General features: G+C 38.7%; 1 protein-coding gene across 8 annotated transcripts in view; it reads left to right on the top strand.

Annotated features, from left to right (window-relative positions):
- CREB5 (cAMP responsive element binding protein 5) overlaps nt 1-25,036 on the top strand; it is a 329,430-nt gene that overhangs the window by 68,082 nt on the left and 236,312 nt on the right. For 5 of the 8 annotated variants that reach the window (XM_042471161.1, XM_042471160.1, XM_042471158.1 and 2 more), the window contains 4 exons: nt 773-895; nt 3,482-3,553; nt 5,340-5,433; nt 15,778-15,899. In XM_042471161.1, coding sequence (XP_042327095.1) covers nt 3,500-3,553; nt 5,340-5,433; nt 15,778-15,899 — 270 coding nt within the window. In that variant the 5' untranslated portion in view covers nt 773-895; nt 3,482-3,499. Of the gene's footprint in view, nt 1-772; nt 896-3,481; nt 3,554-5,339; nt 5,434-15,777; nt 15,900-25,036 lie in introns of those variants that run through there. The other 3 variants (XM_042471163.1, XM_042471164.1, XM_042471166.1) reach the window with 3 other exon arrangements.

A 25,036-nucleotide genomic window follows, 5' to 3' on the forward strand; every position in this document is an offset into this window, starting at 1 on the left:
TGGTCCGCACCCCTGAGTGACGCCACTATCTGTGAACACTGGCTTCTTTCACATTCAACTCAAAAAAACACACACTCTCACGTTGTCTCCATCCTGTGCTTAATTGTTGGCAATACATAATTAGTTTGAGAATTGTATTTCTTGTTAAAACTTCACAAGCAAAGGGAAACTAAGAGCCCGTACAGACAGGCCAAAATAAAGCTGGTTCGGGTCACTTTGGAGGTATGCTGTTTAAATGACACATGCATCTTAAGAGACCAGAAGCTGTGTCAAAGCTATGCTCCAGTCCTAAGGACTGGCAACTTTGGCACAGCTTCTGGCCTGCTTCTATGCTTCAGAAAAACTGAGCCAACTATGTTGTTTCATTGACAACCTTCTAGCCTCCTTCATTATCTGCCATATATTTAATTGTAATCTGGATTATTATTATTATTTTTTAAAAAATCACTTTTCCAGAGCAGGATCTTTTGGACTTCAGCTCCCAAAAGCCTAAAGGAGCATAACCACTGGTCATGCTTTCTGAATGTTTATGGGAGTTGTAGTAAAAAAGACTATATAGTAAACAAGACTGCCAGCTATGACCCCAAAAAGTCTTTCACATTTTCCAACAAGAAAAGCTGAGCTAAGTCTCACTCACAGTTCAATTTCTCTCCAGTATTAGCTACAATATGCACATTCCTCTTCTGGGTGCTGCTTAATAATGCCTCTTTTGATCAAGACTGTCATTTGTGCCCAAGAAAGCTTTTCTCACCACCTTTTCCCTTTTACTTAGGTACTGTCATTAAAGTGACAAAATCTAGCGTTGAAACAGTGTGGGACTTTTTTCTTGACACTCCTTGGATTTGAAGCATGTAAGCAAGACAGTCTGGTTGTCCTCTCCCGATAAATGTAAACTGTAAGTTTTTTTAATGGATTTTCACTAATACAAAGCATGTTTAAACTTCCTTAAAATATAAAAAGTCATTGTCTGAAGTTTTCATATCTGCCGGATAAGATATTGCCATGAGGTTGTGGTGAATATCCATGTTAAATGTTAACATTCAGGGGGAGCTGTGTTGGCCATTTAGCAAGGCCCATTTCTCTCTGGGACTCTACAGGAGCATTGCTTTATTGATAAAAACAAATTATAGGGCTACCTCACCCAAACAAAACCAGACATAGTCTTACAGCCAATTGTTCCCTGAATATTCCAAATTTACCCATACCTGCATAAATATGTCAATCTATTTCCAAGGAAGATCACTCTTTATAAATAAACAGTAAAAATATTAACTGTAACTAACTTGAGTCATCATGGTGATAATCAGAGTTTGGTAAGTAATTTTTAAAAGTACCTTATTCCCATGACTCATTATGGTGTTTAAAATGTGATCTGTTGTCATTATTGTACTGTTGAAAAAGTAATTAGTTACATTACTTGCTCTTTTTCTGTTCTTTGTCATTCCTTTAAAAAAAAGATTAATAAGAAAGAGCTTAAAATCTGTAAAATTCCTGTAAAAATGCCCTTCAATGTTATTTTAGAAAATAACTAGAAGACATTGCACTTTGTTTCCACGTGTAACATTACTTTAGAAAGAATAAACCAGATTAGTCAGATGCAAATGAGATTAGGCAGATAGCAGAGCAGCTGATTTGTGGCATCTTGAATCAGCACAACTTCTTGTATTTATTTGTGTTGCATTTAAATTATTATTGTTATTATTTTACTCCCAGAGTGGGATGCTTATAATATTTTTAGGCTTCCAGTAACAAAACAACAATATTTTGGGTATTATGCAATTTGACTTAGAGAAGAAGGACCACTTTTGCTATGCCATTTCAGGCAGCAAAGTATCTGAAACTGGTCCTGCAACACTGGAGCAAGTTTACTCATGCCATTGGATTGTCAAAACTACTTCTCATGCAAAGTCCCAGATATTTACAAGCTTGAATATAGCTTTGTCATTGCATAACTTTATAATATCCTCTTCCTCATTTGATGACAAAATAAAAGGTTTTATTATTGGCTGATGGATGGTGAGGAATACACTGATAGCTTCCTATTCTACTGACATGTCTATATTTGAAGCTTTTTTTGCAGACAGATCACATTTGTTAACTGTGGCTCTGTGTAGTTCACAGGTCTTCTGTCTAATGCTGTGCTTTTAGAACACAGTCGCGAATTTTTTGGACACTCAGGGTAGTTTGTATATGGTGAGAATGAAATATTTCTCCATAAAGTTTATCAGTTATCATCATGATTCTGGAACTTAAAAGTTACTTTATTGTATGGCAACTTCAAGAATCTAGGAGATTTCACAGTTATAGTCCAAAACAGTAACTTTTCAATGATCAACCTGATTCCCTGTGAATTGTGCTGTCAGAAAGTCATGGGCATCTACTTGATTTTTTTTGGTACACTTTCCCCACTTTTCTGTTCAATTCATATTTTCAGAAGTGAAGTTCTTCCCCCCATTTGGTTTCCTTGGGAAGGTGGTCATTGAAGGTACATGTCACTTCATAATATTTTAGTTTATTTGCAAATATACAAATTTAATCTAGGCGAAAGTACATTTTAAACCTTCCAACAGACAGCCAAATGGAGTTCAGATCTCCAGAGGATGAAAGAGACCCAAAATATTGAAACATGGTTTAATTTACAGAGCCCGTATTAATCTCTATGTCTCAGACTAGTTTCTCTTGTTTCTTTTTATTTAGTCTTACCTGATCCTTTCCTTAAAACAAAACTGGGAATGGATAATATCTTTTCTTGAGACCACTAAAGTGTTAAAGGCTTTTGTAATATTTGCGATACTGTAGCATTTTGTAACTCTTTAGTAATTCCAGTAAAAAGTTATTTCCTATTTCTGATTTTTGTTTTAATCTTCTGGATCCAACAGCTACTTTGTTTTTTTATTTAATTGAAAGATACTTTTAGTTTTAGTAAAGCAACTGCTCAGAAAGTGCATGTCGATGAGTATCCCATGTGAAAATGGTGAAAAGATAAAAATAAAATGAAAAAAGAGCAACAGTAAGTCCTCAAAACTGACATCTAAATACCTAAAATCATAAAGAAAAATTATGACTAAAAATGCAAAAGGTTAAATTGATTAATGACATTTCTGAACAGCAAAAATGATGTTATCTAATAGCAACACTGAGGGTAATGCCTCTCCAAACTAAATTTCTTTTGACAAGCTATTTCTATCTTGTTTTAAAGCACATTTGCTTTGGAAAGACATGAGCAGACAATAGGATTTTGGCACTATTAAGAATTATGAAGGTGGGAGAAACAAAGTTTTCTGTGTGTTTCCTTCCCCCAGTGAATGCCTTCCCCCAAATGTATCTTGAAACACCACCCATCATCCCCAGGCAGCATTTTTCAATACATCTGAGGGCAACAGGTGGGGGAGGATTGACCTATACCTTCCATATTGTATGAAGTTATGCGTGACTGTATATTTATGGATTCCTTCCCCTTCCCTTTCCTTTTAACATGTAGATTTATGAGAAATCAAAGATGAATTTGGAGCAGGAGAGGCCTTTTGTCTGCAGTGCCCCAGGCTGCTCGCAGGTGAGTTGAATCAGCAGGAATGTAAACCAAGTCTAGCTGTAGCATAATATTTTCTTACTTATTAACATGTATCTGATAATAGGTTTTAATTTTATTACAGTATTTTTTAAAAACTCTTCTCAATCCACCACCCCATCAGAATACAAATGGAACACTTTAATGTCGCTGAAAATGTCTTCCAGACAGTCTGAAAAGGTTACCTTCTTGTAGTGCAAGTCCCAGAAACTCCCAGCAAGCATAGCTACTAGCTGGCTGAGGGATTCTGGAAATCCTAGTCCCAAACAATAACATTTTCAGACTCTGCTTCTAGCATTTTCTACTTAACTCCTCACATTCAAACCCCAAACATTGATATATTCTTTTATTTTATAAAAAATTGTTTCATTATACGCAGGAGAACCCTTATATTTCAACTACACATATGTTTTGAGACTTGTGGTGCTTGCTGGTGGACACCTATTTTGAGAGAAAAGTTTCCAACTTCAAGTCCTAGCATCTCAGGTTTTTTTTAAAGACAGGATCAGGTAGTAATCTAGGAAATGCCTCTTTCTGAGGCTCTGCAAAGTTGACATCATTCAGAGGAAACAACAGTGTAGTGTTGTGGTTTGAATGTTGAATTACAACTCTGGAGAACAAGATCTGAATCCCTACTCAGCCAAGAAAGCCCACTGGGTGACCTTGGGTAGATTACATATTCTCAGCCTCAGAAAACCCTGAGAAAGGTTAACCTTAGGATCACCATAAGTCAGAACACAACAACAACAAACAACAATGATTTTTATACAAATTACATTGTATAAAACATTTTTCAGTGTTCCATTGAACAGGATTATATTCTTGCCTGAGAATAGGTTCACATGTGTGCATTCATTATTTGATGACGATTGTGGATGTGCAGAGAAGCGATCACAAATAGAACAACCACTATATTTCATAGTCATCTCAAACACTGTGCTTTTTCAATTATTTGGTTAATCTGAGCATTGTAAGTGATGTGCATGCATGTGCTGGCAGGGCTTAATATCTTGTAGTGGCTCTGTAGTGGATCTCTTCTGTTGTCCACATTGGATTTCTTTAATGGGATAATTGCTTTTTGACTACGATATTTACAAGTCTCCAACAATCATGGCCAGATACAGTCCCAGAAAGTTTTTCTGAATCTTTGCTCTGTGATGTACACTGTGAGTATTGGCCTCTGCAATCTGTTAAGACCATCCTAACCTGTTATATTAGATCTACAGATCTCTACTTATCATTTTGTTCCAGGACTGTTACTCAGATGAATTATTATGTAATAAAATAGCAAATGTATCTGATCCAAAGTAATTGTTGAGAATATTATATTGGTTTTTGTGAAGAAAGACTGCAAAATAAATTGTATTGTGTTTACAACCATTAAGGGGCAACTCACAAAATAGAATATGATATCTATATATGATTATAGAATATCTATGCACATTTGTATTTCTAGAAATGCACAGATAATAGATACAGAGCCAAAAAAAGTTCTCCATCACAACAAAAATAACTCAAAGAATTCTCTGTTATGCTTCTTTATCATCATCATTATAGAAAAATGTGTTCCCTTCAAGTGCAAGACTTAAATAATGAATGAAGATTCCTTTTACCTTTACTTACTTGTATCATTACATTCCACCCATCTCTACATTGCATCCATGCCATCTTAATGGCTGGAATAGTTTTAAAGAATTAAAAAGTCATGCTCATTCATCATAAAATATATTTCAGAAATGATTCCTCTTTTTCTTCTGGTTTTGCCCAACAGCGTTTTCCAACAGAAGATCATTTGATGATTCACAGGCACAAACATGAAATGACTTTGAAGTTTCCTTCACTTAAAACAGATAACATGCTGTCAGGTAAGAAGACCAGAGTACGAAAAGCAGTCATCTGGCCAGCTTTGTTGCTGGTGTAGATGAATGTAGTTGCACTCAATGGTTGTTGTCTTGTGCATACAGAAAACCTTCATATCATGCTTCACAATGTGGCCAATTTCCACTCTCTTTTTCATGTCTACAAAAACTGAAGTAGACAAAATAGTAGTAATTTGATGTGTGCTAAAATAATTTAACAATGGTGAAAATATACTTGGCTCTCCTCTGTATAAGTTGGTGATTTGATAATTAGTTATGTGTTGTTTACTGTTAATGCTTGTTTAAAAGTAAACTGAAGTGGTTGGCTGGGAAAGGAGTCCTGAGTCCTTTCCCCTTCTGCCTTTCTTCTATCAAAAATCTCATTTCTCAGCTGTATTCTACCCATCCTGCAAGAAAAAAGGAACTCTTTCACCTCCATCTGTGCAAGTTTCCCAATGTATTCTATAGCCTTTGCAGCTATGTTGTATAACATGAAACATTTGGAAACAAATAATTAATAACCGAATTCCAGATGTATTTCCTGTGGAGCAAATAAGGCCATAGGGGTAAGGTCAAGTTTCATAAAGTGATGCAAGATGCAGAGAGAATGTTTGGGGTTTTTTTTTTTTTTTTTTTTTTTTGGAATTACATAAAATCCCCTGGACCATTATGGCTAGGGGTTCTGGGAACTGTAGTAATTCTTGCAAGTTCTGTGTGCATCAGTCTCAAACCCACTTGGATATGGCAAAGAAGTGCATCTGGAAGCCCTTCGGTTTTAAGGTGCACATGGAAAATTCTGGGGAGGGGGCAGAAGTTATGTGTGAGAATGACACTACAGAATTATCTGGTGCTTTTCTCAGGAGTAGTTCTGTCTTTCATTTTCAAATTGTGCCTTAGCAGCAATGGGATTGCCAGGTGTATTTCACGTTTTGTGCAGAAAAACCTGAGTATATCATACTGAGAACTGTTTGTTGGATGAAGATAAAGGATATAAAGAACTGTTGCTCTTTTTAAAAAAAATAAAATAAAAATAAAATAGAACTGTTGCTCTTCTACTGCTTGGCAGTAGCACAGGGGTAGGCAACCTGCGGCCCGCGGGCCGAATGCGGCCCAGCAAGGCCTTGGGACCGGCCCCAGCCCGGTCCTGCCGCCAATTGCCGCCGAGGCCTTTGGGGGGCAATTGTCTATAGAAGCCTCAGAAACATGCATTTATATTAACATTTTAAAAAAAAACAAGAAATTTTTTCCCCGGGCCTCCAATTTTTTTTTGAAAAAGTGTCTTCCATTTGAAAATTTTGTCCTACATTTGTCCTGGTTTAATTATATATTTAATTTTTTTTAAAAAATTAATTATTTAGTTTTAGGCTTCGGCCCCCCAGTTGTCTGAGGGACAGCAACCCGGCCCCCGGCACAAAAAGACTGCCTACCCCTGCAGTAGCAGGATCACTCACAGGTATAGTACTCTAGTGACAGAATTCCTTTTCTGAAAAAATCAGTTACCATAAGGCAAAAGAAGGAGGCATCAGATCACATATAAACGTGGAAGCCAAGCAGAGTAAGCACTGGTTAGTACATGGATGGAAGACCACCAAAGAATACCAAGTGCTGTACGCTATATTTCAGAAGAAGGAAGTGACAAACCACATCTGAATATTCCTTGCCTAAGAAAATCCTATGACATGCATGGAATCACCATTGGCCGACAGGTGGTTTAAAGACACTTGCACACCCAAGTCAAAGCAACATTCCCCCCCCCTCAGGAACTTTGAATATATAGAGATTTTTAATATATATAGAATTAATATATATATGGCAGCTTCAGGATGTAAAATTACAGTCCTGAATCCAAACAAATATATGAGGCAATATTGCAAATTTCCATCTTGTTCAATCCAGTGTATTTACACCATGTTTTAATCCAGGGACAAGCATATGGCCATCCAGGGGTGTTTTTGCAGTTCTTGACCTCTTCAGATTCTACATCCAAACTTTTTTTGATGTCAAAAAGTATAAAAATAACCATCCAGGATATACAATTCACCTTTTAAACTGCTCTGTTTCACATTAAAAATAGTAGTTTAGTGTTCTAGAGGGATATTTGTGGTAGTTCATGTGGCTCTGGCTGTGTTTAGCATTAAAAATAGTAGGTTGGTATCCTGGAGGGATATTTGTGGTAGTTCATGTGGCCCTAGAGGCTCCATGGGACAAAAAGTAAACCCCAGACCCACCACAGTTGCCCACCTCCAGTTTTAACATTTGAACACTTGAACATAGGAAATTTCCCCTAAAAATATTTAAACCAGGTGCTTAAGATAAGCTTTCTCTCCCAATACTGGCTTAAAGTTCATATCTAATCTTGTGGGTTAGCGATGAAGCAAAACATGCTGAGTGATACATGCTGAGCCCTACAGCTAAGGCCCAAACTGGGACTTCTCATGTCTTGCGTGTGAATGACACGATCCACCCAAAAGGAGATTGGGAATTTTCTGTCTATTATTTCTTAGAGCAGCTGGGCCCTTTGCTGGTCTACATGTCAAGTTTAAAATATGATGGCAGTTGCAACAACAGGTGGAGGTGGTATTAGTGAGAACCTACCAGGTTGACAATATACCACAGCAGGAGTCTCCATACTTACCATATATATTCAACTATAAGTTGACCTCATGTGTATGTTGAGGGCAGATTTTGGGGCCAAAATGATGGGTTTTGATATGACCCATGGATAAGTCGAGGGTAAAACTCAGGGGCATGTAACAAAGGATGTAAAAAGCAAAGCAACAGAAAACAATGCCAAAGAACAAAACCTCTCATTTGTTCTTGTGGGTAGCCTTTTTTCCAGTGTACATTGCAGGGACAGGGGCCGGTTACAAACCGGCAGTTGGGACGTCCAGAGGACGGCCCATTTTTAAAAAGGGGCGTCTCTTCTAGACGCCCCTGAGTCTAGTATGGACTGTGTCCGTACAATATGGCGCCGGTCCTTCTACATGGCCGGCGCCATATTGACGTATCGGATGCTGAGCGTCTGAACGTCGCGCGGCCCTAATGACGTCACAAATGCGCCCTTGGCGCTTCGCGACGCCATCAGTGCGCCGCTGAAAGCTCCATTTTGGAGCTTCTTTTTTGCTCCGCGTGGGAGCCGCGTGGGAGCCGCGCGGTATGGCTGCTGAGGCTCCCGCGCGGAGCAAGCGGCGGCGGCGGCGGCAGACTGCCTCAAAGCGGTGGTCTAGAACCCGCCTGTGTTTCTAATCTAGATTGGACCCAGGCATAACTGTTTGTGATCATGCTAATGGCTGCATGGATGAGACAGTAAAGCAGAGCCAGTACTTCCAAGACAGATAAGTTGACCCAGGTGTTTTGGGTCAATTTTTTAACCTAAATATCTAGACTTATACATGAGTATATACAGTAAGTTACAATCCTAAGCATACTCAAAGAGCTGAAGCACTGTTAAATTTTGTAGGCATTATTTCAAAATTAAGTACACTTAGGTTTAGACTGTACATTTGAAAAGCAATTTTTAAACAAGGAATTAGCTTCCTAGTACCAACCATACTGCCTCAGAAGGGTAAACAGATGGAAAATCTGGTGGCACCAGGTCAGTCTAATTTAAGAGCAGGTTAGCCAGCCTGTAATTTAGGATGCATTCATTTCTTTCCAATTTCATTTCAACAACTGCTTTTACTTCTGACTGAAAGATACTGGGGGGAAAGACATTTCATCACCCACTTAGCCCCCCAGGCAATCTAAATACCTTAAACGTAAATAGTTTATTGTGAGATTTCATAATGAAATACAGAAATGATATACGAGTGAGAGAAGCTTTTCCCTTTGGACATGATTTCCACTTAGACATTCATCTTTCTCAGACACTCTTTCTTAATTTTGATAAAAGTTATTTCATGTTACCTGTTAACTGCAAAGACAGAGTTACCCGTTAGCAAACCTAGATACATTTATTTTTAAAAATGTAGAGAAACCTCCATTTTTCATTTACCATGCATCAGCTACTACTGAGGTATAATGCCCTCTTTCCACTATTACACACCAGCTACTTTTAGAACTACAAAGCAAACAGCACAGTTCACCAAGCAAAACAAAGTTCACTAAGAAATCAGAGAAAAGCAGTTTTTAAGTTCCCTACAGAAAATCAAAGACAAAATGCATTTTTTTTTTACACAATCATGGTAAAGTTCTCCTCCATGAGAATCTGTTAATTCTTCCATATCATAGTGAATCCTTCCACAAGCCTCCCCATGTGTTGGGCTATAACTTTCAAAACCTCACAGAGAACCAAGTTAGGAAATTCTGCTACAGAACCATGCCAGTATTGACTGCAGTGCTTGCAAAGGCTACATGGTTTCCTTGGTTGCATTTTGTCTAGTTTGCTCAGTTAAACTAAGAGTCTATTGCCCTCTTTCTTCATTCAAAGGAACCAGGTCCCTAAGGCTTCATCCTTACCATGGCCTGAAACTCTCTCATTATCAAATCAAAGGGCTCTTGAATATTCTTTTCCTCAGTGTGAATAAAAACACAGTTTGTGACAGAGGTCTCCTCATAGAACAGACATGAAAATCCTCCCTCTTGTCTGTGTCCCCTCAGGGACCATGTGGCAGCTAGGTCAAACACATGGGTGGCTAAACAAAAACTATCATGGCCATAGAAAACACACACACGTACGCACACACACGCACACACGCATATACACATTATCCCTTGTATTCACACACACATGCACACATACCAGCCATTTTTCCATGACCTGTTCATTCACTTCCATACATATTTATACTCACATGAATAACTCCAGAAATTTTAGTTAAAAAATTGACCCAAGAATCTGTATTGACTTATCCACAGGTCAATGTAAGCACTGTACTTTGACTCTTATTTTAAAAAAGGAACCATCTCCTAGTGAAAGGCAAGAGTGTAATCTGTTCTGAAAGCACTGACATCCCTCTGCTCTCTTATCCATCCAGCCTTTAGTGTGAGTACAGTTATGCCAGCTGGAATTTTGTAAGTTCTTTGGCATTGATTTCCTTTGGTTCATCCTTTGGATTCTTTGTTACATACCCCTAGGTTTTACCCTGATCCACAGGTAATCTCAAAATCCATAATTTTGTCCCCCAAATTTGCCCTCGATTTATACATGCAGTTGCCTTATAGTTGAGTATATACATTAATTTGCCAGTGAAATCTGTATTTAGCAAGACTCTCATTTGCTTCTATGGCATCTTTCCCCTACTGTAAGCAGAAGATACAGAGTGGAGCATCTGGATTGGCATCCCCCTGTGGGTGGGACTTGACCCTATGAAACTCCTAGTCTAGTCCCAATCTGTAGCAGGTCTTAGGGGCTCTGCAGTTTGCACTGGGGAAAATTATTATTATTATTATTATTATTATTATTATTAAGCTTTATTTATATAGCACTGTAAATTTACACAGCACTGCACATAAAATCTTTTAATTAGACGGTTCCCTGCTTTCAGGCTTACATGCTAAGAAGACACGACACAAAAAGAGAAGGGAATGGTGGTGGGGGGGAGGGGATCAGGTCCAGCATTCTTCTCTCCCTCTGAGGCCTGGACCAAGGCAAAATATCTCATTTGTTCTTGTGGGTAGCCTTTTTCCCAGTGTACATTGCAGAGACTGTGTTTCTAATCTAGATTGGACCCAGTATATCTGGGATCTGGCAATCTTCGTTCCTTTCTCTCCTTCTGTGATCACAGTCTTGATTGAGCCTCTTGCATCGAAGAATTACATTTGGAACCCCCCTCTCCAAATGTAGACATTGCATCATTTTCTTCTGTGTTTTCACTTGTGCAGTGAAGTGAGCAGCTGAGGTCCATAACAAAAGGATATGCTTTGCCAAAACTGCTCCTAATGCTGACACTGCAGAAGGCTTTTTAAACAGCTATTTGCTTATGTTTCAGCTTAGGAGAAAGTGGCTGAGTACATGACAGCCTGTGGGAGTGAGCTTAAGGTCAGAGGCACTGCTTGGAAACATTAACTTTTTTAAAAATTCCAAAATCCTCCAGTCAGCATGGCCAGTGATGGATTTATCACTGGATTTCCAGTTGCCTGCCTTGTTTAGAAATATAAACCATGTTGATGTGGTACCATTATGTTGCATATTTTTCCTTCCCTTCCAGTAGCAGCCAATGACATAGAAACCCACTCCTGGATCCAACTGATGTAGTAAACTGCTCCACAGTGGGGGAGATGACCTCCCACAAATAAGCTGTTTTCAGTGCCACCCTCATAACAACCATGACAGCTCTCAGTGCTTTGGCTTTCTAGCATTTCTTTGGCAATGTTCCATTAATATTACTCAGTAAGGATGAGAAGAATGTGATGTCCTTCATGAACAATGTGTGTGGTACACGGTTGATGGGAGTTTTCAGAAGATGTAGCTTTTGTAATTGCTTACATGGACAAGTGGAAACTTGTTTCCCTTGCTGCTGGGAGAATTTCATGCAGCCATTTCTGTAATAAACCACATTTCCCCAAAATGTTTAGTTTAGATACATGTTATATGTGCCCCAAGTTCCTACTACAAGAAAGCCCTTCCTCTCCAAGATCGTAATCATCAACACTAAAATTTACTGAAGTTAGACATGAATGTTTATTGTTTTGGATTAACTGTGCAGCAAGACAGTCTTGCCATACATGTACCATTATCTATATTCTCTTCACAACACTTACATTTCTAGTCCCCCCCCTTCTGCTGGGGCACAAGGGCAAAAAAAATCCAGCTGCCTGGGACACAGATTGTCTAATACACTTGAGTAATGATGTGACAAGTCAGTGGAAATAAAAACTTTGTCAAAATAAAAAAGGGAAAAGAAAGTGAGAGAGATCCAAACCCTTCTGTGGTGTGATAGGCAGCCTTTGTTTCAGCACTCCTTTTACTTCTGTTACTCTCATTTTGTTATCATTGCATGGAAGTAAAATACAGCTAATATATAACTGCAGTGGAGCTCTCCAGCTGAACAAGCCAAATTCCTGTTATTAAATGTACAACAGACTAAACAGTTTTGTTAAATATCAGGCATCAAATTACATCCTTTGGATCTGAGCTTGTCACATATCTGCACTGTAGATTAATCACATTTGTTATGGTTTAGTTTTAGAGGCTTTGAATTTTTTTTTTTTAAAAATGCTTTCTTTTGCTATTCCTGGGTATTGTTTTTATGTTGTCATTGCCAACCAATATTATCATTTATGTTAAAAAAAAGTGTGGTCTGACAATATTTTAAAATCCATCTTCTGGTTTAACAAATCTGGTGTTTAGTTCAAATAATGCAGTACATTTCCTCTATAGTATGCTTTCCAAGGCTACTGTTGAAAGCAATTCATTCAGCATAGAGTTTATTTCTTTGGAGTGATAGTTCTGCAATTCCAAGTACCTTTTGAAAAAATACAGTACGGCATACTCTTTAACCCCCAGTGCTTTTGTTCTGTTTTTGATTTTACATTTCCTCTCCCAGTGGTCCTCAAAGTGGTGGGCCATGGACCGGTGACAATCCTGAGTCATTGGCTGGTTGTTCCTAATGAATTTCCATGAAAGAAAGAAACAGTTGTAGCTAGTGGACACAGATGTAATGCTAGGTCCTTGGCACATTGGAAAAAAATAATTGTTGATCCCCCATGTGAGGTAGCCTGAGAAACACTGCCTTAACCCATTATGAGCAGCTAGCAAAGTCACTATACATAAAAGGTTCTGGAACCACTGGGGCACATAGACAATCTGAACCCATAAGGTACTTGAAATTTTAGAGTGGAGTTTTTATAGCAGTCTTTAAATTAGGGCAGAGTTGCTTATTTACTGTAAAAGGCAGAAAATGGGATAACATCAGTTTTATCACTGTCATTATCACTGTCATTATCACTGTCATCATCAACAACAATTATAGAATAATAGAATCATAAATGAAAAGAGATTCCACCTCAACATTAGGAGGAACTTCCTGACAGTAGGGGCTGTTCGACAGTGGTACACACTCCCTCAGAGTGTAGTGGAATCTCCTTCCTTGGAGGTCTTTAAATAGAGGCTGGATGTCAGGGATGCTTTGCCTGAGATTTCCTGCATGGCAGAATGGGGCTGGAATGGGTGGCCCTTGCTGTCTCTTCCAACTCTATGATTCTATGTTTACCATATAATATCACAGTCACATTTCTCACACATCCATGATGCGTCATTCAGCACTACATCACATGTCTTGAAATCATGTTTCTGTCCCGCACAGAATAAAAGACAACAAAATAAAATGTATTACTTCACCACATTGTTTTAATCTACTGTAAACAAAATTGTGTCCCATACCTCAAAGGAAGACTGAAATCCACTGCAAAACTGGTCCTGGCAAGGGGAACAGATTGCCTTTACCACAATGCATTCTGGGGATCCCTTGTTGCTTCTCCTGTTTCATAATCTCTTTAGTCTCACTGGCTGGGATGGTGGTCTTCTTGTGTCACTGCTTATCTTTCTAATGCCAGAACAGTAAAGTACGCAGTAGGCTATCTTGGCAGTGGGTTCATCTTGTTATTGTGGAGGGCAGTAAGGACTACTTGTTTGCATGGAAATGAGGGAGTGAGTCTGTATTTTAGTGAGAACCTTAAAGGAACAATGCAATGTAATGGGATCTATCTTCTGGATTCCAGCATGGATTCACCATCTCACTGGAAATTAACAGCTGTGGCTGTGGGGGTGGTAGTGGTAAAAATCCATAACCCAGATGTTCTCCTCACAACACAAATGTTGCACACGTGGTCTTTTTCTGCTCCTTCCGTGTCTGCTTCCACATACAATGCATTCATATGAACACCAACAACTTAAAATAAATTAATAACAGTGTTTTAAAAGATTTTGAAAAGGGATCTCATAACACATTTGAGACTAACTGTGCAAAAGAAGTTGTAGCACAAGTTTTATAGACTTGGGGATTTGACAGACAGCCCCAAAGGAGCAGTTTCCTGCTGACTTTTTCAGCGCCAGATCAGGATCATGGCAACTGCATGCTGTGCCCCAATCTGGCATGTTGCTAGCTCTAAAAAGAATGTCTCTTTTAGAGCCAGCAAAAAACTGCCCTTATCACTGCAGTGGTGGCTTTTTGGCTTTACTTTGGCACAGTGTGTATACATTCTGTACTAAAGGAGTGTCATGGTGCTCCCCGCCATGCGCTCGGGCACTCAGCATGACATCAGCATTGGGGTGGAGTCAGAGTGTATGGTGGGTAGTCACCACACCCCCACTCCACCCCGATGCCGGCATTTCTAGCCAGTCTTTTTTGCCCCTTGATCTGTTTCCTCAGATGCAAGTCTACGACCAAGTCTACAAAACCTTATGCTACAACCTCTTTCACACAGTTAGTCTCAAAGGTGCTACAAGATCCCTTTGCATACTGATATTCCAGACTAACACAGCTATGTCTATAAATAAATACAGAAACATGTGAAACCAGCTATTCTTATTCTTGCTCATTCACTCGGGATGCTCTTGACCCAAAAACAACCAAGGTGGTCAAAAAGAGAATATATCAACCTTACTTATAAGGATTACACAGGTGTACAATGTATGGTGGCCTTCTTTGGTGGCCTGCAAAGTATTGGGTCACTGCTTGTAAAAGTTCCAGAAATAATCCACTGGAATCTAGTTTGTAATTGTTTCTTAAAACACAAGTGATATAATTTACTGTATGAAGTTACTCCTAGAAGTTTTTGGTTTGATGGTTTTGCCTTCTGACTGACAACCAAGCAAAGGCCCCATAGTTTTTGCTCTGCTGCTTAGCAGACCTACAGTACTGTTATTAATATCTGAGATTTGGTGCTCTGGGATAGCATGATCAATACTCCTTTCCTGCAATGCTGTTTGACCAATGTAAATTATCTTGAGCTGTTACTAGTTCCAGAGTGGGGAGAGAAGGAGGTAGATACAGATGTATACTCAAAATATTGAAATGCAGATAAAGATTTCAGTTTTCTTCAACATTTTAAAGGTTGGGGTGTGCAAGGAGGAGGGATTAGCTTGGTATATCCTGTACTTTTAGACCACTTTATTTTTAATAAAATTGTCAAACTTGGCCTCTGTGTGCATGCATACATGCATGGGAGAAAGATTAAGAGAGAGAGAGAGAGAGAGAGAGAGAGAGAGAGAGAGGTTTGGTTGCGTAATTCTAAGTCATTTTATTTTTAATAAAACTTTATAGGCATTACTTCCAATAAACAGTACATTGTCCCAATCGAACTGGCATTGCATCTTGTTATAATATACTGTAATATAATATGTTACACGATACCTTGTTCTTAACTGCAAAAATACCCACTGCAGTTCCTTTTGATATTTCTCCTCAGACCAAACTCCGACACCAACCCGATTCCTAAAGAACTGTGAGGAAGTGGGCCTCTTCAACGATATAGACTGCTCCTTAGAGCATGAGTTTAGAAAGGCACAAGAAGAAGAGAACAATAAAAGGGTATGCCTTTGTAGAATGGAAACGTCTGTTTTCTCCATCCTAAATGCTGTGCTGTGAAGGCAGAAAGAACTCTGTTACCTGAATGAGAAGAAGGGGGGAAGCATTTAAGTTGAAAACTAGGTGGCACTATAGATTGTGACATATTTTCTAACTTGCATAAACCGATAAAACTGAATAGGTAACCTGGCTTAATGCTACTGACGAAATATTAGTTGACTTTTATTAGGGTGCACAGAATATGATTACCAGGTCCAGCAAAACATCTTGCAAGTGCTTATCTCTTGAGAGCTGAATAGACACACACACATACACACACACACACAAACACATCGAATAGACCCATATGTTGGGACTTGGGCACTAATTCCCTGCACATGATACTATATATCTATTGTTAGTGTAGAAACAAAGAGCTCTCGTTACTTTTGCCATTTTAATATACTTTATGTCTGTATAATATCTTGCCATTTCTGTTTCAATTTTGTTGGGTTGCAAGTATAATTGAACAGTCTAAATTGAGACAAGAACATAATAATGCCACCTCTTTCATTTTGATGAGAAGAATTGTGCATTCAAGAATCTTGAACGATTCTGATTTTTTACTGGGAGATATTGAATGCTGACTGAATATTGCCACATTACACCATTAATGTGATATGTTTCAACTTTAATTGCTTTGGCTGCAGCCTGTGGAATCCTGAGGTTTGTCCTTTAGTGAGGCAGTACCAAAGGGTGAGAATTCTAAATATCTTTTCCTAAACTGCAGGATTCTATAGGATGTTGCCACCACAGTTGAGCTGGAATCATAGCACTATCAATGTGTAGTTGGGAGGGCCCCTGCTCACTATGCATGCATTGTATTATGTGTGTAAGTGAATCAAAGAAATAAGAGACAGCAAAGAATAAGAGAAATGTGATGATTTTGTGAGCCAACTACATCTGGCTGATTTTGTCCCTTCTCTATTGCACATATACGATTCAGGGCACTTTACAATACATGGGAGTATATATCATAGAACTCAGCATTTCACTTTTGTGTAGATGGCAGAGGGTTGTTTCACGTTTCCTTTGGAATTTGTGTGTGTCATACTGCATTTAAGACTCCACTGCACTTCAAAATCAGTTTGCCTGTGTCGGGGGGGGGGGGGGGGGGGATGCTGTTACAAACCAAAAGAAAACTTCGAGTCCAGACCCCCTTCAGATGTAGGAAACTGGCTTCTGGTATATTGCCACAGTTTATTTATAAAACTACACTCTGTTAAAAAAACTATCTGGGTGATATTTGAACAATTTCAAGCAAGGTTTATGTTGGATATTCACAGAACTCTACAAAATACAAGCTCTGATGTCCCTCACCAATGCTGATGTAATTGAGCAAATATAGCATGGTTGTTTTACATTAAGTCCATGAAGTCGCACAACAGCAAAACTAGAAGACTGAGGGAAGCTCCACCAAGACAAAGTTCACTATACAACAAAGTCTTTTATAATATTTTGTCATGCACAGGCACTTCTGGTCTTACTGTATTCTCATCGGAACACTTTTTGCCTTTTGAAAAAAAATGTTGGCAAGAAAGTACAGGGCCATGAAAATATCACAGGATGCTACTGATGATTACTGCTGAAGAAGGAAAAGCAGAGGGCAAGTTTAAAAGCCACACATCATTCCCAAGCACTTTGTGTCCCCCTGTACCTTGCTGCTTACACCTTCCAGCTGTAATTCTCTCCTTTCCTCCCAGTGCCTCACCTTAACACCCTGTTTTACATTGCAGCAGCACCTTTCCCCATTCCTTGCTTTCTCTTGCACCTTCCCCACCCTTCCTTTTGATGCTTCTTGCACTTCAGCTCTTGCCTCTCCCATGCTCTCTTCCCTTCTTGCTTCACTTTGTGCCACCACTCTGGTATGATATACCATCCTAGAATTTATGTATACACGGTAAAATAGATTTCTGAGCTTCCATCTCATGTCTGCACAACATTCTGTCTTGTGTGAAGCAGGCCCCAGTTTTCCGGATAGTATCCAGGCAGTTGATTACAATTAACTAATCAGATCTTGATTTGCACATGCGTGAAAGTCAGTAAAGTTTTAAATTAGTTTTTTCTTCTTATCAGTATAGCTGTCAGGTTCAGGGAGCTTACAATTTTAATTTTGGTGGGGTTGGGAAACCTGAGGAAAATTAACAAAGGGGAGAAATTAGAGAAAAAAGTGCACACTAGCAATGTGGAGGAAAAAAAAATAGGCCATAGATACAGTTTGGGAGCATCGTTTCTGGCTTTTAAAAATCCTTCCAGGCTTTAACAGATCACAGGATCTACCAAGAAAATTGAGAGGTGCTACAAATGATATTTGGTGATAGCAAATGAGGGTTACTTGACATCCAAGACTAGGAACCTTTCCTTTGTGTTCATCAGTTGCGACAGACTGCTGAACAAGAGAGTGTCACTCAGCCTCTGCAATCCAAAGTAGCAAGGTAGACAGTGTCAGCAGATCAGGTTATCATCCAGTCCTCAAGCCACAGGTTTTAGGTTTACGCTGCTCTGAGCATAAAGTATCCAAAGCATTTGTCAGAGGTTATATTTGCAAGTACATGATCTTTCCTGCTGGCAAACTGGCTTCTGAACAATGAATGCAAGTCTGAGAGAATGACAGTCAAAGCTGGGACAATCAGGATTGCTTTCTTACAAAAGAACTGGACTAACTCTGTTACATCAGAAAATTATGTCTTGCCTGCATTCTCTTATGTGTGTCAGGAAGAAAAAAGAACAAATGGCACCCAGCCTGGGACATTGCAAGGTACTATTTTATTTTTAAAAAAATTATGTTTACTATGATTCAGGCATGAACTAGGATGGTTTTTGAAATGCTTTTACTTTATAGCACTTTACCAGTTGTGTACAACAGAAGTAATAATTAATAATGACCATTAGCGATAATGATAATAATGGTAAAGAACAGAATACAGTGATATTTTACACACACATATACATACACACACACAGTGTATGTATACTAGTACCATTTTCCACCACACCACTGAAGAGAAAGTCATACCTGTTGCTTTCATCTCCTTAGCTGGGCATTGTACAGTGATCCAGGATTCTTTGTCACTGGGCAAAGAGGCAGAAAATGAAGAGAAGGAGGGACAGGTCATATAATTGGCCAGTCCTCTATGCCAGCAGTTTCTAAAAGGATGCAGGGTTCCAAGAAATCAGGGTGAGAAAAGCCTATATCCATTTTTATAAGAAATGGAGAAAGTTCATTGTTTTGAACTCTATGTCCCCAAATCCCCAGCCAGCATGGCCACTGCTCATGCTAGCTGGAAGATTCTGAGCTTTGGAGACCCAAAGAAGAAAGAAAGATGTGCAAGCTCCGCTTTCTCCAATAACCCTTCTAGACAGACCTCCTCAATGATATTCATAAAGCCTTGGAGTGCAGTAACCAGTCACTTGCTGAACCATGCTTCAGTGATGTAAGGCCAAGATGTGTATAGCCAGAGTTTTTGGTGTGTGTGTGTGTGTGTGTGTGTGTGTGTGTTTGTTGTTGTTCATGTTGTTGTTTGCTTGTACTAAAGAATATCCTTTTCAACTGCAGCTGGATTGCCATAGTTAAAAAGAAAAAAAAAGGTTTTCCAAGGTCCCAGCATGTATTGGATCTTCCTGATGCTGCTATTTACGGTACTTTTAAATCTGCCCAATTGCTAATTGACTGCCTAGTACTTTGTGTAGTTTACCTTTTAGTGCAATGATTTTTCATTTCAGCTGGGTGAACAAAACCAATGGAGCAATTAATGCTTGTTTCTGTACTAGTACCAGTCTTTCCCCTTATCACCAACCTCAACACAGTTCTTCCTTTGTAAACTGGTTTCAAGGGTATTTATATTACCAGACACTGGTTTCCTTATGACAACCAATCTGGTCTAGTGATTTGAGTTTTTGACTAGCACTCTGGGAAATCATGATTCAGATCTCTGCTCAGCCATGGAAACCCACTGGGTAACCTTGGGCAAGTAGCACTCTCTCAGCTTCAGAAAAGACCTTTTGGTAACCTCTTTCTGGAAGCACCTGGTGCAGCTTTCTTTATACACATGTACATTTCCATTCTGATTTTCTTGAGCATACACCCATGTTCCAGAAGACTATTGAGTCATTCCAATGTGAAAGTGATAGGGGTGGATGTATTGGAAAGACAGCACTTTTTATTTGTGGATTCATTGCCTGATTATTTATTGTTAAGAAATCAGCAAGCAGAAAGATTTATAGGCTCTGCCTATAAATGTGGTGGACCACATCACACAATGGACACAGGCTTCTCTGAATACCCCAGAATACACTTTCTTAATAGCTGCTCCCAGCTACTGAGTTCCCTTCCAAGGGAAGGTAGTCTGACCTCGTCATTGTTGAGTTTCTTTTGCCAGACAAAGACTTTTTTCCTTCTGGCTTTTGACAATTGTCTCACTGTTGAGAAAGGGCTTTTAATGGATGGATGCTCTGCTTTATTGTGGTAATTACTATGATTTTTTATTCAGTTTATTTTACTCTTGTAATTTGCTTAGTTATGTTTGACTATTATATTGCTCTGGGACAAAGTGGATGGGCACCATGTTGTGGCTCATGTTGAAAGTCTGATTGATAATGGCTGGCCATCAAGCATGCAGGCCTATATATAGGCCTGCAACTGATCATGGCTGTCACATGCGATTTGAAGTCTCACGAGACATTGAACAAGAAAAGGATAGGGTATATGAAGTGCTAAATAGCATGGATGCTAAGTATAGCTATTAATAGTTAATTCTGACCAACATATGAAAAAATAGATTGTGATGCTTATGGACATCATAGAATACTCTAAAGCCATATAAGGGAACAGCCAATTGGGATGTTTCATATTAAAATATAAATAAATAAAAGAACATTGTTGAATATTTCCTGAGACATTTTAAAGACTGGTGACATTTAATAAATTATTATACCACTGATGTTTGAAAAAAAGTTTAAAAGATGTGGAAAACTGGTGTTGAATGTACTACATTCCCTGGAGTATCTGACATGAAGTAGCCTAAAAGAGAAAACATACTCAAGATGTATACATTAGGGTCATTGGCATTATTGACTATTGATTTAGTACAAGGCATTAGGAGTTAACAGCCATCTTCTAAAAAGTGTGCTGTGATGGCATTTTACTATATGATTTGTTATGCTGTGTAATTTGGAGCCTCTCAAAATACATCAATAGAAGGTCATTTTTATGATTTCAGACACTTAGGCATACCATTTCAGATTCATCCTTCATTTAATGCCACATCAGGGAATCCACATATGAATGCCTGGCGGAATTTGCAGTAATTCCAGTATAGCTGCTCAGAATATGTATTAATGCAAGGGTATTTTAGGAACATTTAGAAAACACTTTTAATTAAAACAGAGTTTGATTACTATGAGTGCCTACTGCCCACAACAAAGATGCTGAAATAGAACAAGACAGTCTACATATGGGCTTGGAAGCCTTAGGGAACATACAGTGGTACCCCGGGATACGAAATACCCACGTTACGAAATTTCCGGGATACGAAAAAATCCCATAGGAAATAACTGTTCCGGGTTACGAAGGTTATTTCGGGTTACGAAGAAAATTTTGGTGCTTTTCGGCGCTATTTCACACGAAATCGCGGCTTTTCCCCATTAGCGCCTATGGGTTTTCAGCTTGCGAAGGCTTTTCGGGTTACGAAAGCGGCGGCGGAACGAATTAATTTCGTAACCCGAGGTACCACTGTATTGGTAAAGAAGATAGGTAAACACTTTTATTGTCCCTTTACAACAAGAACAGAACTGGAGCAAGATACTTTCAGCTTCATTCAAATTCACATGTTGGTGACCACTTAGTGAATAAACTGCATGATAATGCTATCCATGCAAATACTTCAGAATGGCATCAGATGCTCCAGTATGTTATGTTCCAGAATATTTTGTATTTTAGTTCTCTCCCACACTCTATATTGTTCAGTGTCTTTATAAATACATGGGCGAAAGAAGAGAAGGGATGCTTATCACATTTTCAGGTAATACCAGACTGTGAGGAGTAGCTAATATCTTGGAATAATTAGGAATCAGGCAGGAAAAGTCAGATGTACAAATATATGCCTAACACCTGTCTTGATATCAGTACGTATATGTGAAAAAGGTCTAGAAATTTTAGTAGAGCACAAATTACAGTGATAAAAAAAACCTAATAGAACTTTAGGTTGTCTTACATAATGTGTCCAGGTCACAAGAAATAATAGTACAGTACTGCTGTATTCTGCTTTGATCAGGCCTACCAGATTTGCTGTGCCACATTCTGGGCATCACAGATGAAAGAGTTTAGCACATGGGAGAAATCCTGTGCAAAAACGGGATTTAAAAGCTGGGGGGGAAAACCTCGCAAAAGCAGGTTGATTTTCACACATGACGTTGTTAGTGGTGTTAACCTGAACGGAAAGTAAAAGCCACTCCTTTCTACTTTTAGGACATAAATGCACTGTTCCACACTTAACAACAACACCCCAGGGGTTTATATTGTAGTTTTATGTGATCATAATCTGCTTCAGTTGCTTGTTCAAGGCCAGGCTACTCCACACTCTGTTTAAAAAGGGATATTTCGCAACAATGCACTGTTTTAGCAGGAAAATCTCATCCCCCAGCTCTGAAAGAATAGGTAAGGCAGAGGGGAACGTAGGTGATATTATTTCTGTGTATTTACATTGCATAATTAGAGCAGTGTGATACTATGGAATTCTGGGAATTGTCATTTTGTGAGACATCTGGCCTTCTCTGTCAGAGACTTCTGATGCCACAACAAACTACAAATATCAATAGCATTCAGTCATAGCAGTTAAAGTAGTGTCACACTGGATTATTTCTGCAGGGTGGATGCAATTTAAGACTCTCTAGCAGAGAATTCAGAGTAATTTACTAGTCTACAGATCTCAGGATTTTGTAGGATAGAGCGGTGTTTGTTAATGTGGTATCAAGCTGCTGTAGTATTGCAATGTGAATACTCTACTAATCAAAATACTGTATCCTTACCTATTGTTGGCTAAGTGCACCCTGTGGGCTCTGGTTCTATGTTATCACAGGAAGCCAAAGAGGATGGACAAAGACTAATGGTCACACTGAACTTCTACATCTGTCATCACTTGTTGAAGCCTAAATAGCTCAACAGGTATAGCTTAGGCATTTCTAAGTATTCCCACTACAAACATAGCCCCAGACTGACAGTTCCAAAGGTTTTCTCTTTTCTCAAGCATAACTGGATCACAGTACTCCTCTATTGGACACAGCCATATTGGAAAGGCTTCTTCACTCAGAATTAAAATGATCAACAACAGGTTCTTCCAATTTTTTTGGTGGCAATTGCTGACTTACAGTTCCTAAATCTTGTGTGCAGATCAGTGGTGTTTCTCCCTGCATATTGGAAGTAGCATTGGGGTGCTGGCCGGCAACTACATATATGACTTGGATGAAATTGTGCACCATGTTTTTGTTAATGTGATAGACTTTACCCATGATCTACTTTTATGCAGATGTGCAAAAGTGATGCAATGCATGGATTCATAGTTGTGTGATCCAAGATTTTAAATAGGTATTTTTATTGCATCTCTCGCCAGCACCTTTTTTGGTGTAGGTGGCTGATGGAATGCAATGATAGGAGTCTTATTAATAGCTTTAGTAAGAAATGAGGAATTAGTTACCAAGGGGGTGATTGTTTGACTGCCAAGTAGTAATTGGGAAATGATGAGTCAACATTTGCTACAACTACAAGGAGATAGTTGGGGGTTGATTAGAAAATCAAGTGTTTCTACGAAGTTTATCAACGGAGGCAGGAACTAGATTTAAAGTCAAAACAAACCGCTTTTGTGGGTTGTTTTTCTCATGACGTTTAGGGTTAATCAAAACAAAGTAGAAAAAAACCTGCAAGTGCGGGTTGTTTTCCAGACAATGTTTGGGTGAAAGAGAAATAACACGAAAATAATCCAAATGGAAAGTTACCAAAACCTGCTCCAGAAGTGAAGAAGGGAACTTCCAAAAGTAAAAAGGAGTGGGTTTTGGTGACTTTCTGTTTCGGTTGTTTTCATGTTATTTCTCTTTTACACAAACACATCTGAAAAACAACCCACTTTTGTGGGTTATTCCCAGACTTTTAAATCCTATTTCTGTATAGGAGTTAAGCAATTTGCCTCCGTGGGATAAACTCCTACATCAACTAGGTTCTTCCTTTTGAAATGTCCTATGATATTTTGATGTCCCTGTTGAGATCTGCTGTGATGTTTTCATCAAGACGCTTATAAGGTTTTATCAAGATGCTTGTAAGTTAGTGGCTTTTTTAAGGTAACAACTTATCCCCTTTCATCTGCAAGTTTAATAAGGTTTATCCTGCAAATTTCTAAGTATTGTTTTCCTTCTTTTGGAAGACTGTCACAGGCTGATAAAATATTTTATTGTTCTTTCCATTCATAGTTATTTATAATTATCGATCTAATATATGTTATTTGCTTATTTATAGTTATCTATTTTTCTGTTAATAGACAGAAGAGACATATATCTAAAAATATCACCATGTAACTTTTGGACACTTGCCTCTGCATTCATTGTTAGTCTAGCCCTCCTATTACTGAGAATGTTAGACTTCCTGTGTGCTCAACTCTTGTTCACTTCATCAGGATGAGGATTGTAGGTTCACAAAGAAATACACATTGTTGTACGCTTTACAATGATGTAATTGGAAATGGGAGAGCCAGTGTAGTGTAGTGGATTGAGTCTTGGACTATGGCTCTGAAGACCAGGCTTCAAATCCCTGCTTGGCCATGTAAGCTCTTGAAATGTTGCATTCTCTCAGTCTTGGAGGTGGGCAATGGCAAATCTGAACAAAGCCTGCCAAGAAAACTCTGTGATTGGGTCATCATAAGTCAGAGCTTTGAGGGCAAGAAACCTTTTTATACATATTAGAAATCCTGCAACTAATTTCTAGATTTGAATCTAATGTTGGATCTAATGCCTGTGTCTCTCCATGCCAGCCTAAGACGTACAGGGGAAGGCTTTTTCTTTGTCCCATAAATACATGTCCTTTTTAAACCACTAAAAAAAAAAAATCTACATGTTGC

This window comes from Sceloporus undulatus, chromosome 6, assembly GCF_019175285.1.
Source record: "Sceloporus undulatus isolate JIND9_A2432 ecotype Alabama chromosome 6, SceUnd_v1.1, whole genome shotgun sequence".
Lineage (NCBI taxonomy): Eukaryota > Metazoa > Chordata > Lepidosauria > Squamata > Phrynosomatidae > Sceloporus > Sceloporus undulatus.